The sequence below is a fragment of the Plecotus auritus genome (genome assembly GCF_963455305.1).
Source record: "Plecotus auritus genome assembly, chromosome: 4".
In the NCBI taxonomy this organism is placed as follows: domain Eukaryota; kingdom Metazoa; phylum Chordata; class Mammalia; order Chiroptera; family Vespertilionidae; genus Plecotus; species Plecotus auritus.
The window spans coordinates 130129370-130142676 of record NC_137775.1 but is presented as its reverse complement, the minus strand read 5'-3'; the positions used below and the strand labels follow the sequence as shown (position 1 = coordinate 130142676).

At 41.9% G+C, this 13307-nt stretch overlaps 1 protein-coding gene across 1 annotated transcript in view; it reads right to left on the bottom strand.

Annotated features, from left to right (window-relative positions):
• EXOC4 (exocyst complex component 4) overlaps nt 1–13307 on the bottom strand; it is a 771568-nt gene that overhangs the window by 719495 nt on the left and 38766 nt on the right. The window contains exon 3 of the mRNA XM_080666468.1: nt 11921–12115. Within this exon, the coding sequence (XP_080522594.1) occupies nt 11921–12115 (195 nt within the window). The remainder of the gene's footprint in view (nt 1–11920; nt 12116–13307) is intronic.

The following is a 13307-nucleotide window of genomic DNA, read 5'->3' as shown; positions in this document are numbered from 1 at the left end:
TTCTATAATATGACAGGGTATTTGTATAACCATAGAAGAACATACTAAAAACCAGGGAGATAAAATGATTTCTTTGTCTAAGCTCACAGAACTGGCGAATTGTTAGGTCAGGACTGGAGTTAAGAAGGTCTGCCTTTTAATCAATTTTCTTTGCACGATACCACACTGTACCTAGCCACCACCTGTCTGTCAATAAGTAAATTTGTGCCCCAATTTCAGTCCATTAAACCCTGGCAATAAGTCAGATAAGAAGCCACAGTAAAGATGCAGGAATCAGAGGACCACAATGACAGCTGTGAAGAGTTCCAAGTCAGCCTGAGCCTGGAGAGCATCTACCTTAAACCATTATATAGAACTACTATTAACCAAATAATCACACTGGAATATCAGAATAAGAGTCAGACACTCAGCTCTATCTAAAAACTGCATAGAGGACAGCAACAAAGCAGCATCAGTCAAACTACTTATATGCACATTTGTACATATGTAACTATCTCAATGTCATGTCTCTCTTATGCAAATATTTGGTTTCTAATGACTCTAAGCTGGTATTAAACAGAGCCAAGGGCAATTAGTTTTGCTTTATTGCACAGCATAAGCTAGACCCTACAGCAATGGTTCCAAATTTGTCTACACAATGGAATCACCTGGACAATGTCAAAAATTACTGAAGCTAGTGTCCCACCACCTGAGATCTCAATGTAATCAATCTAGGCTGTGACCTGAATTTCAACATTCTTTTTTAATTTTAATTTTATTTTATTTTTCAATTGCACTTGACATACAGTATTATATTCGTTTCAGGTGCACAACATAGTGACTACGCATTTATAAAACTTAAAAACTGATCACTCCAGTAAGTCTAGTACCCATCTGACACCATGCATAATTATTATAATACTAGTGGCCCAGTGCACGAAATTCGTGCACATTAAAAGGGGATTAATTAGAGGAAATAATTTAATATTGATATTTGCCCTTTCTCTATAATAGAAGTGTCAGAGATGAAAGAAAATTAGTAAAATGTATATGAAAACCTTCCTCCTGTCAGAGTCTGGGGCACACCACGGGACCCAGAGTCAAGTCCCCACCCACCCACATGCGCCTCAAAATCACGTGAGACCCAGACCCGGCTGCCCCCCCTCCCTCATTGGGATAGATCCAGACCTGGCTAGTCTCACCCTTGTCAAGCCCCACCGGGCAGGGAACGTAGCCTCAGGTCCCCTGGCCCGGCACCAGGATGGGGGGCGTGGCCTGAGGTCCCCCAGCCCAGACCGGGGTGGGGGGGCATGCCGTGAGGTCCCCCATCAAGCCCCACCAGGTGGTGGGGGGTGCAGCCTCAGGTCCCCCGACCCGACACCAGGAGGGGGGAACAGCCTCAGGTACCCTGTCAAGTTCCATTGGCAGGGGGGGTGCAGCCTCAGGTCCCCCCTGGGCAGGGGGCGCGGCCTGAGTTCCCCCGACCCACCACTGGGGGTGCACCTTGAGGTCCCCTGTCAAGCCCCACCAGGCAGGGGGGCGCAGCCTCAGGTCCCCTGGCGTGGTGCTGGGGCGGGGGGCGTGGCCTGAAGTCCCCTGTCAAGCCCCACCTGGTGGGGGGCGTGGCCTGAGGTCCCCCAGCCTGGCACTGGGGCCAGGGGAGCAGCCTGAGGTCCCCTAGCCCAGCACCAGGACGGGAAGCACACCTTGAGGTCCTCCGTCAAGCCCTGCCGGTTGGGGGGCACGGCCTGAGGTCCCCTGGCCTGGCGCTGGGGCGGGGGGAGCAGCCTGAGGTCCCCTAACCCAGCACCATGACGGGAAGCGCACCTTGAGGTCCCCTGTCAAGCCCTGCTGGGTGTGGAAGGAGGCCTGAGGTCCCCCGTCAAGCCCCACGGGGGCGGGGGAGGGCGTAGCCTCAGGTCCCTGCTGATTGCTTGTTAAGGCTCCTTATGGGAAATTGGCCTCAGCTGTGGGTGCAGCCATCTTTGTGATGGAGTGATGGTTAATTAGCATATTCCCTCTTTATTAGATAGGACTAGAGGCCCGGTGCATGAAATTCATGCATGGGGTTGGGGAGTGTCCCTCAGCCCGGCCTGCACCCTCTCGCAATCCAGGACCACTGGCTCCTAACCGCTCACCTGCCAGCCTGCCTGCCTGCCTGCCTGATCGCCCCTAACCCCTCTGCCTGCCTGCCTGATTGCCCTAACCACTCATCTGCCTGCCTGATTGCCCCTAACTGCCTCTGCCTCAGCCCCCGCCACTGCAGCTTCATCTGGAAGGTCGTCCAGAAGGTTTTTCAGCTGTCCAGTCTAATTAGCATATTACGCTTTTATTATTATAGATTACTGACTATATTCCCTAAGTTGTACTTTACATCCCCATGACTTGAAGGATTCCCTAATGGGCAGAGTTTGGGAAACAACTGCCCTACAGCCAAGGTAGCCAATTTAAAATTTCTAAACTTATGAGGTTTAGTACAATAAAATAGAACTTCTACTTATTTAAAATAAAATAGGCAGATAGAAGAGCACACTAAAAAGGGAGGAAAGCTAATACAATAACCAGTGCCTATAAAACAGCATGGCTTTTCAAAACTCTAGCCTTCCAAAGCAAATTTAAATAAAAAGGGCACTGAGCAGCAAGAAAAACAGTTGCTACCAAGCCCTGTACTTTGACACTCTAGGGCAGTGGTCGGTGAGCCACATGTGGCTCACGAGCCGCAGTTTGCCGCTCTGTTGACTAATGAGTTTGCCGACCACTGGACTAAATTAAATGTTACCGTGTAGTTGGAAGCTGTGAGGATTAGGTAATTGTGGCATATTGTGTGCAAAGTGGTAAAGGGTAGTATATGACAGTGGTCGGCAAACTCATTAGTCAACAGAGCAGCAAACCGCGGCTTGCAAGCCGCATGTGGCTCGCAAGCTGCTGTTTGCCAACCACTGCTCTAGGGAAAAAATAAAGCAGCCACACTAAGTCTATTCAATTGTGGATGCAAAACCAAGGTTACCTATTTAATAACTTGATTTTCAGCTTTTCCTAAATATTTTTGAAAAGAAGATCAGATGTAGGTGTACAGCTAACTACCCTATCATACTCCCACCCCCAATATTCCTGGTCCCCCTTTCTTGTTTTATAAGGATACAAAAGACACTACCGTAGTTATTCATCATCTGTCTCTTCCAACTAGTGTGTAAGCTTCTTCAAGGTTAAGTCCACCTTCACAGATACACTAATGATCAACAACGACATCATCACATTCATTTACCTATCAAAATATGTGCTAGGTTCTTTTCTGATAAGTTTTTAGTATAGAATACTGGCCAGTCTCTCAAGTCAATATTCAACACTAGAACAGATGGACTTTAATGGTAACTATTTCACTACTGATCACTGATACATTTATCATGTTGTACAGAAATCTATATGGAATATTGAAACATTTTTGCAGAGTCACGGAACCATTTTCAGGATAAGTTCAATAAGTTCACTAGAATGTTCCAGGTCCTGATCTTTATAGAGCTTTCCTCTCAATACCATAACCAGAGTCATGATGAGAAAAAAAAATCCTGTGAGATCTCAGAAACTTGCAAGTCAGATGAAAGGGATGGACATTTTGGCCCTTTTTTTCTTATTTGTACATTAAGCATTTGATAGTTATGATCACCCCTTCCCTAACCTTAATATGGGAAAAGAATAATTAGTCTATTTGCTAATGAGAAAGCTTTACTGGCACCAATAGAAGCCACCTCATTGGTCCACTATTCCTGCCATCAAAGCAATGACAGAAAAGAATAGCTTAACAACTACTCTAACACTAAAATCAATTTGTTGTTGTTGTGGTTGTTAATCCTCACCCAAGAATATTCTATCCATTGATTCTTTTTTTTTTTTTTTTTAGAGAGAGAGTGGAAGGGAGGGAAAAAGGGAAGCGAAAGAGAGAGAGAAACATCAATGAGAGAGACACATCAATTGGTTGCATGTTCAATCCCTGACCAAGACCAGGGATTGAACATGCAAACCAGGTACATGCTCTTGACTGGGAATCGAATCTGAGACCCTTTGGTCCACATGCCGACACTCTAACCACTGAGTCACACTGGCCAGGGCTAAAATCAACATTTTAGATGAGTCCCCTCCAACAGTGAACTGCCTTATATCTAATTACGACCCTCAGCAAAATAACACATTTAATACTTAGAGATTTTGCAACAAACTGATCTTAGATAGTTTACCAACTAATTACTAGTACATTGCTTATAATCAGACAGTCTATGGATACCCTATGAACATATACTTGATATAGGCTGAACAGGTAACTGATGACACAGAATCTGAAATTTGTCCAGTCAAATCCCAAAAATAAGGCATAGTACTCTGGGGTCTTGCTCATCCATTAGTGCACATATTAGAGAAGACAAGACTAACTTTCTGAGAAAAATTCTATCTACTAATATCTGCCTGCAATAATTCCTTTGAGTGTATAAAATGTAGAACAGTCTTTCATTCAGATAGATGTCTGTGTTAGGCAAAAAGAAAAGGAATAAAAAATGCTTACCTTGCCAGCCCTACTTCAACTCTTTTATCAGCTCAAAAACAAGTCCACCTTAGAACAGTTTTTGAGATTATAACATGGGAGCCATCACCTGCCTAACAGTATCAGTAAAAATAATCAATTAATTATAAATAACATTTCTAAGCACTTACAGTGTATACTGTGACTACTTTACATGTATAAATATCTCATAATCCCCTTAACCACCCTTAGGGGTATGCATTATTGGCAACTCCAACTTTCAACAAGGTCAAGTTAAAGAATTATCTCTAAGTCATCATGCCAGTAAACGACAAAGCTGGATTCCAAAACAGTCCATCTGACCCACACTAAGCCCCTACTGACATTTACAACCTTGAATGTTGTCCAACAATTGCAAAGGTAAGCTAAATATGTTACAAATATACTTATTTGCATTATAGGGACTTAGAAAACTATGCAATTAAATAGCTGTCTTACTCTCTTTACCCCCCAGATATGGCCACATTTTCACAGTGTAAGTAAAATAATTCCACTATACTCTTCTCGCAGCAAAGCACTCTGGGATCCCCTGGGAAGAGGCAACTATATAAATACAAGTTATTATTATAATTACCAGAATAATTCTTATCTGACTATACAGCTATGGATTCTTTTTTAAAAGGTATACAAATAATATGAAGACAAAATGATTAAGAGACATTCAAAATCTCTCCACTCCCTGGAAGACTTAGAAATGAAAAAATTTATTTCAGTCACAAGCTTGTGACTGTCAGCTAAAGTGCCTCAAACCTACTCCCACTGGCTTGGCTCCCACTGATTGAATGAAATCATCGAACTGACTTCTATGGGTTGATAAATCAGAACTTGTGTAAGTGATTTTCGAAGCTCATCTGTGCAATTTCAGTTTGATTCAGACTTCTACACAAATTTCCCATTTTTAATATATTTCATTGATTTTTTTACAGAGAGGAAGGGAGAGGGATAGAGAGTTAGAAACATGGATGAGAGAGAAACATCGATCAACTGCTCCTGCACACCTCCTACTGGGGATGTGCCCGCAACCAAGGTACATGCCCTTAACCTGAATCGAACCTGGGACCTTTCAGTCCACAGGCTGACGCTCTATCCACTGAGCAAAACTGGTTAGGGCCACAAATTTCCCTTTTTAAAAAAGTTCATAAAAATATTAACTATCATGAAATACCTTCTTAACTATCATGAAATACTTTCCTGGTTAGCTCATGCCATGGGGAAGCTGCTGCTATTCTTACATTACTAATTCTTCCCAGAATTAATCAGTCATTGAACATTAGAACCAGCAGCTGGAGTGTTTTGAGTGATAATGAAACCTGTAACAAGGCATCTTCAGCCGTCTTTTCAAGACAATAAGGGAATTAAAATTTCAATTTAAATGCAGAGGTTTGAAACACGCTTCACTGGCAAAATTACTTCAATTAATGTGAGTGGAATACAAAGAACAGACTGCAGAAATGTGATTCAGCAACCAGAAATTATGTCATTAATGTGCTTGCATCAACCCAGCACAATGACTGCAAAGGTCTAATTTAAACCATACATATCACAAAGCTACAGGCTACACTATAAATCAAGTCTCTGATTTCTATGTGATGGATGCAGGCTTCTTGGTGGATCACTTTTAGCTTTTTGTAAGCTAACAGTAGCTGTTTACCTTGAAGAAGAAAACAAAAGGCCATGTCTATTTGCAGACATTGCCAGCCATGACAATTTAATTATTTTATGCAATACTCAGGTTATTGTATCAAAGGAAGAACTAAATATCCCATCTAGAAGCCAAGTCTAGGGCCATCAGACCAGTCTAATGCTGAAGTGGGAACTGCAGGAGCCGACAAGAGCCAGGGTCACCACTGATTTAGTTACTCTGGATTTATAACCTGACTAGGGATTAAATTACTGGGCATCTGAACCTGCCTCAAAATAAAAATGCAAAACCTTTTGTTAAACGAATCCAAGGAAATCAGAGGGTTTTGAAAGACGACATTATTGTGTCTTCACTTTCCTCAGATGCCTTAAGTAGATTTTACTTCCAATATCACATAACCATTGGGAAAGGAAATGTGATTATTTTTTCATATGAAGTCCACTGAAAGAGCAATTACAGACCTTACTGTTCAGTCTTATAAACAAGAGGCCAAATTGAAGAATATTTCCAACCTTTTAAGCACTTTAAATCTTACCTCCACAAAATCTTCACTATATGATGATATGCCAACGGCCCAGATCAGGCAAGGCAACTACCTCATCTGGAAAATGGGATGGTACTGGAAACCTACCTCCCAGAGGGTTGTTGGGAGAATTAAATGTATTACCAGATGTAACATACTTAAAATGGTACCAGCAAATAGTGAGTATTCAATATATATTAGCTATTATAATTATTATTTTGATGTAAAAAGAAAAGATTAGAAACTACAAAACCATTAAAAAGCAAGCAAACAAACAAACAAAATGGGAGAAGAAAATCAGACCAGAGTTCCTAGAGAGAGAGTAAAATGCCTTTTTCTATTTAGTAATATGAAACCCTTTCACATAGTTACCCATTTGACTAATGACCTGTGAACTATGACTATATGACTATGGTAAGTGCAGGGCAGACAAAAATAGATAAGATATAGCCCCTCCCCTCAATGATCTACAATATAAACAAAAGTAATTATATTACAAAAAATACACACAGCTTATGAAAACAAAGAATAGCAGAGAGAAACCAAGATGGCAGCATAGGTAAGCACCTTAACTGCTGCCTCACACAACAATTTCAAAACTACAACTAAAAGACAGAACGGACACCATCCAGAACCACAGGAAAGCTGGCTGAGTGGAAATTCTACAACTAGAAGGAAAGAGAAAAGCTCACGGAGAATAGGAGGTACGGCAAAGGGTCTCTGTGCACACAGAGAGGAAGGGCGGCTGAGAGCCTGGCTGACTTTGGCGGGAGGGGAAGGAAGCCCCCGAATGCACTGAACCCCAGTTCCGACTGCACTGAACCTCAGTTCCGGGCGAAATCCCGTGGACCCAGGCTCATACAGGGGGAGTCTGGACTGTCAGGTAGAGAGAAAGGCACCCGGAGACTCGGAGACCCGGGGGAGACCCGAGGGAGACCCGGGAGAGCCCGGGCTGGCAGGGGTCTGGAGGCACGCAAGCCAGTGTGCACAAAGATGGCGGAGGTTGCTACAGGCTTTCCCTAGCAGAAGGGAGTCGGAAGCTCCTGACTGCACTGAACCCCAGTTCCAGGCGAGCCCCTGGGGACCCACGCTCTTACGGGGGGGAATCTGGACTCTCGGACGGAAGCTCGGGAGCCGGGGAAGGCAGAGGTCTGGAGGTACGCGCGCCAGTGTGCACAAAGACTGTGGAGATTGCCACAGGCTTTCCCTAGTGGAAGGGAGTTGGAAGCTGCTGACTGCACTGAGCCCCAGTTCCAGGTGAGCCCCTGGGGACCCACAAACTTGCGGGGGGAATCTGGACTCTCGGGCGGAGACTCAGGAGCCGGGGAAGGCAGAGGTCTGGAGGCACGCACGCGCAAGGGCAAGGCTAACGGGAAGCCAAGACTGTCTGCTCCGCCCTCAGACTCTACCCCATCCAAGCTGAGCACAGAGGCTTTTGCAATCTGGCAAGGCTAATCCTATAAGGCTGTCTCCAGCACCGAACTTCTCCCAGCATAGACACAGCTGATCCTAACAGCCAAATGGCCTGGAGGTCAATTCCTCCCAGTGATACCAACAACAATCAAGACTTAACTACAACAAGGCTGTACACACAGTCCACAAAGGGGTGCACCAAAAGTGTCCACCTCAGGTTAACTGGGGAGGCCGACCCACTGAGCCATATAGGGAACCTAGCACACAAAGCTACCCTACCAACTTAGGGAAGCAGTGAAAATGCGACGACAAAAAAAACAGATCACAAACGAAAGAAATGGAGGAAAACAAACAACTGGATATAGAATTCAAAACCACGGTTATAAGGCTTTTCAAGAATATCCTAGAAAAGGCCGATAAATATAACAAGACCGTTGAAGATATGAAAAAGGAACAACTAGAAATTAAACATACACTGACTGAAATAAAAAATTTTATACAGAGACCCAACAACAGACTAGAGGAACACAAGAATCAAGTCAAAGAGTTGAAATAAAAAGAAGCAAAAAACACTCAACCGAAAAAGCAAAAAGAAAAAAAAATCCAAAAAGTTGAAGATAGTGTAAGAAGACTCTGGGATAACTTCAAGCGTACCAACATCAGAATTATGGGGGTGCCAGAAGAAGAGAGAGAGCAAGATACTGAAAACCTATTTGAAGAAATAATGACTGAAAACTTCCCCCACCTGGTGAAAGAAATAGACTTACAAGTCCAGGAAGCACACAGAACCCCAAACAAAAGGAATCCAAAGAGGACCACACCAAGACACATCATAATTAAAATGCCAAGAGCAAAAGACAAAGAGAGAATCTTGAAAGCAGCAAGAGAAAAACAGTTAATTACCTACAAGGGAGCACCCATAGGATTGTCAGCAGATTTCTCAACAGAAACTATGCAGGCCAGATGGGAGTGGCAAGAAATTTTCAAAGTGATGAATAGCAAGAACCTACAACCAAGATTACTCTACCCAGCAAAGCTATCATTCAGAATTGAAGGGCAGATAAAGAGCTTCACAGATAAGAAAAAGCTGAAGGAGTTCATCACCACCAAACCAGTATTATATGAAATGCTGAAAGGTATTCTTAAAGAAGAGGAAGAAGAAAAAAGTAAAGATAAAAATTATGAACAACAAATACATGTTTATCAACAAGTGAATCTAAAAATCAAGTGAATTAAAAACCTGATGAACAGAATAATCTGGTGAATATAATAGAATCAGGGGCATAGAAAGGGAGTGGACTGATAATTCTCAGGGGGAAAAGGGTATGGGGGCGTTTAGGAAGAGACTGGACAAAAATCATACACCTATCGATGAGGACAGTGTGGGGGAGGTAAGGGCAGAAGGTGGGGTGGGAACTGGGTGGAGGGGAGCTATGGGGGGAAAAAGGAGAAACAAATGTAATAATCTGAATAAAGATTTATTAAAAAAAAAAAAAAAAGAACTATAAACAGCAAAAACGAACTTCTAAGAAGTGTATCTCATACACTCACCCTTTTCTGAAGGTGACTGTTCTTCCTTCCCACCCACCACCAACCACATAGTTTTAAATATATATGGAAGGAAGAGGGAAAGAGAAAGAGTAACAGAGAAATATCAATGTGAGAGCAGAACATCGGCTGCCTCCTACACAACCCTTACTGGGGATCGAACCCGTAACCTGGGCATGTGCCCTGACTGGGAATCTAACCAGCAACCTTTTGGTGCATGGGACTATGTCCAACCAAGTGAGCCACTTGGCCTTGGCCTACCCCTGTATTTTTTAATTAGGAACGAAAATTATTTTCCGCTTCAAACCTGAAGAGATGTAGGCTATAGCCTACACTCCCCCTCCCCAAATACCCAAATCCTACCCACAGTGAAACATCTCCAGTAAAACAATGAAGATGACATGCTAAAGAACACAGAGGTGGCATTCCACATGTACACCTGTCCTTACAGATTGGTTACATGAATAAAGCAATTCTTTTACCTAATTGGATTTCTGTAACTTGCAACCAAGAATTTAAAGATGTATTTAATGAAATTCTTAATAAGTAAAAAAAAAACAAACACAAAACTATTCATTATTGATTAGCTCTTTAGTAAATACATTAGCCCTTAAGTAATAAAACCATAAAATAAAAATCTGAAATCCAAAAAGAACATAATTAACACAGAAATAAATTCTACCTATTTTTAATATATGGCACTTATTTAAAAGCAGGTCTACTACAAAGAATCATGATTCAAATAGATGTGCATATATTAAATATATTCTATAGGCTTATCTATTTGATTGCTGAATCTTGATCATTTAGCACTTTACGCATTCTAATCCATTAACCAAGAGTAAAGCTAAAAGGTGACTTTTTTTTTGTCAGACACTCTACAGTCATTACTAAGAAAGATGTCACTATAAACAAGATACTGAAAATAGCCAATTCTTTTGCCACTCCCAAGCACAGACCATTACTAACCGCCTTCCCCAGTGGCAATTGACTATTCATGTCTATCACATAAGCAGGTTTTAGAAGAGAATATCATGGCACATCTCACCTCTAGGTTACAAAATTTCCTTAAAAGCTTCTTATGAAGGACTTACAGCAAAATTCTTCCTGACAGTCTGAATGAATTAGAACCACTTAGAGGGTTTAACCTGTTTCTCCACCAATTCCTCTCAAGGGATATTTCCAGTGTCATAGCCAATCTAATTTGGTAAAACAAAGGTAAAGGACTTTCACCTATGGTGGAAGAGAAAATCCAAATATAGTCCATCTAGCCCAGCTGGTGTGGCTCAGTGGTTGAGTGTTGACCTATGAACCAGGAGATCACGGTTCAATTCCCAATCAGGGCACATGCCTAGGTTGCAGGCTCGATCTCCAGTAGGAGGCATGCAGGAGGCAGCTGATCAATGATTCTCTCTCATCACTGATGTTTCTATCTCTCTCTTCCTCTCCCTTCTTCTCTGAAATCAATTTATATATATGTGTGTATATATATGTACATATACATATATATGTGTGTGTGTGTCTCCTATATAATAAGAGGCTAATATGCAAATTGTCCCCTCAATGGGGAGTTGGACTAGAAGTGTGACCAGGGGGCGGGGCCGGCCAGCCAACCTCCTGTGGCCCCTCCCCCCAGCCAGCCCAGCCCAATCGGCCCCGATCAGGGTGGGCAGACCAGACCCCACCCATGCACGAATTCATGCACCGGACCTCTAGTATATATATAATATATATATATATTCAAAATGTGGCAGAATGGGCTAAGATAGAGGCTAAAGGCTAGGCTGTGGGCTACTCTTGCTTGACAAAGGTACTTCCAAAATTATTTTCTTTCTTATCAATTTAGGGAAAAAACAAAGCCCTGAAGTAAAAATTCCTTCAAAGATATTGTGGAAGTATATAAATCTCCTTTAAGTTCTCTTTCATGCATATTTCATTCTTTAAAATATGATTCATTAACTATCTCCCTCTGAAGCTAAAACACCACTCATTACTATTCCAGCATGATTAAAGTACTGATTTCTTACTACTGTTCCAAAGGCAGACAATATATAAATAATAATCGTCTACCATTTCAAACACTGGAATTAGGAAGAGAACCAGCCAGGCTTTACCTGCAAAGAACCGTGAACCCCAAGAGGGCAGTTGGTAATGTGCTATGTGAATCACAGAATTCAGAGAGAACAAAAGAGAGTGCTTTGCTATCTTAGCAGAAATGGCCATTAGCTCGGGCTTCTCTTACCAGCATGTCGGTGGCACTGAGATAGTGCTTGCTGGCCATGCACTGTTCCAGCTTCTGAGGCACTTGCTTGATATTCTCAATTTCATCCAGCAGATTCAAGACATGCTTATGTTCAATTCCTTCAATCCACAGTTTCCGAAGCTCATCCCGTTTGCAGTGCAGCAGCATCTTGCATGAAAGCAGATTTTCTTTGACCTACAATTAAAAGATTCAAACTTGGGTCAGTCCAAAGTCTTGCCAGTCTACATCCATATCTTTAGTGTTCTTCTTTGGTACAATAAGTATCAGGTCCTTACTCACACACTCTCTTACTCCCCTTGACTGCTCTGCTTGAAAATTTTTAATTCTGTTTCTGACACTGAATCTCTTGGGTACATCTCTACCTCTCTGTGTCTATATTTTCTCTCCTGTAAAATGAGAAAATTACTCCCAACCTACCTTTGAATGCATCTGGAAAAAACTACTTAGGATATTAAGAACTCTGAAAATAGGAAGTACCATACTGATGTTAATACTAGTATATCCAAAAGGGAACGACCGATATGAGAAGCTGCACTATTCTTTCATCCCCATTCTTTCTTGCATCTCTCCTATTTAGATGATAGGTCACTTGGTCCATCCTTCCAGACCAAGAACATCAGCTAAAGTTTACAATCAAGGAATTGGGCATTTATCTGAACTGACTGAAATTAAGAGAAGCCTGGTTTCCAAAAATAGAGTAGACACATCCAGAGATAATCTCCAAGTAAAAGGAATTGGGACATACCTAGAATTTTCTTTTACCATGCATTCTGATTTTTAAATATTAAATAACACAATGGCTGGCATTCTCGTAGATCTGCACAGTTAGTGTCACAGCCTGACGAACAGGAGGAGGCGAAGAGTATCAGGGTGGGTAGTCACATGTACGAACTTGATGAGTGCATTCTCATTTTCTACTCTAATGAAAAATGACTTTTCACAATTCACAGAACTACTTTCATAGACTTGACATTCCTTACATGTGTTTTTATTTAAATTAGAATTTAATAATTGTTTTTGGTCTTTGTTTGAAGTGAAATTTATGCGTGAATACATCTCCAGTGTATCATTTGATGAGCTTTAGCAAATGGATACAGCTGTATAATCCAACTCATCAATATACAGGTCCTTTCCATCACCCTAGAACATCTACAGCTATGTTTTTGGTCACTGAAAATCTGTCCTCTTCTACGAGACTTGGTATGGTGTTGCACATAACTACACTATGCTTCTGGTAATTGCAACGCTAAATTTCAACATTTTTCCAAGAAAGATGGAAAACATGAAGATAGAATGCTAACATTAGAAGGTTTCTTGAGAAAGCATCTCATCTTTTCCTATAACTTTAGGATAATACCTAAGTCAT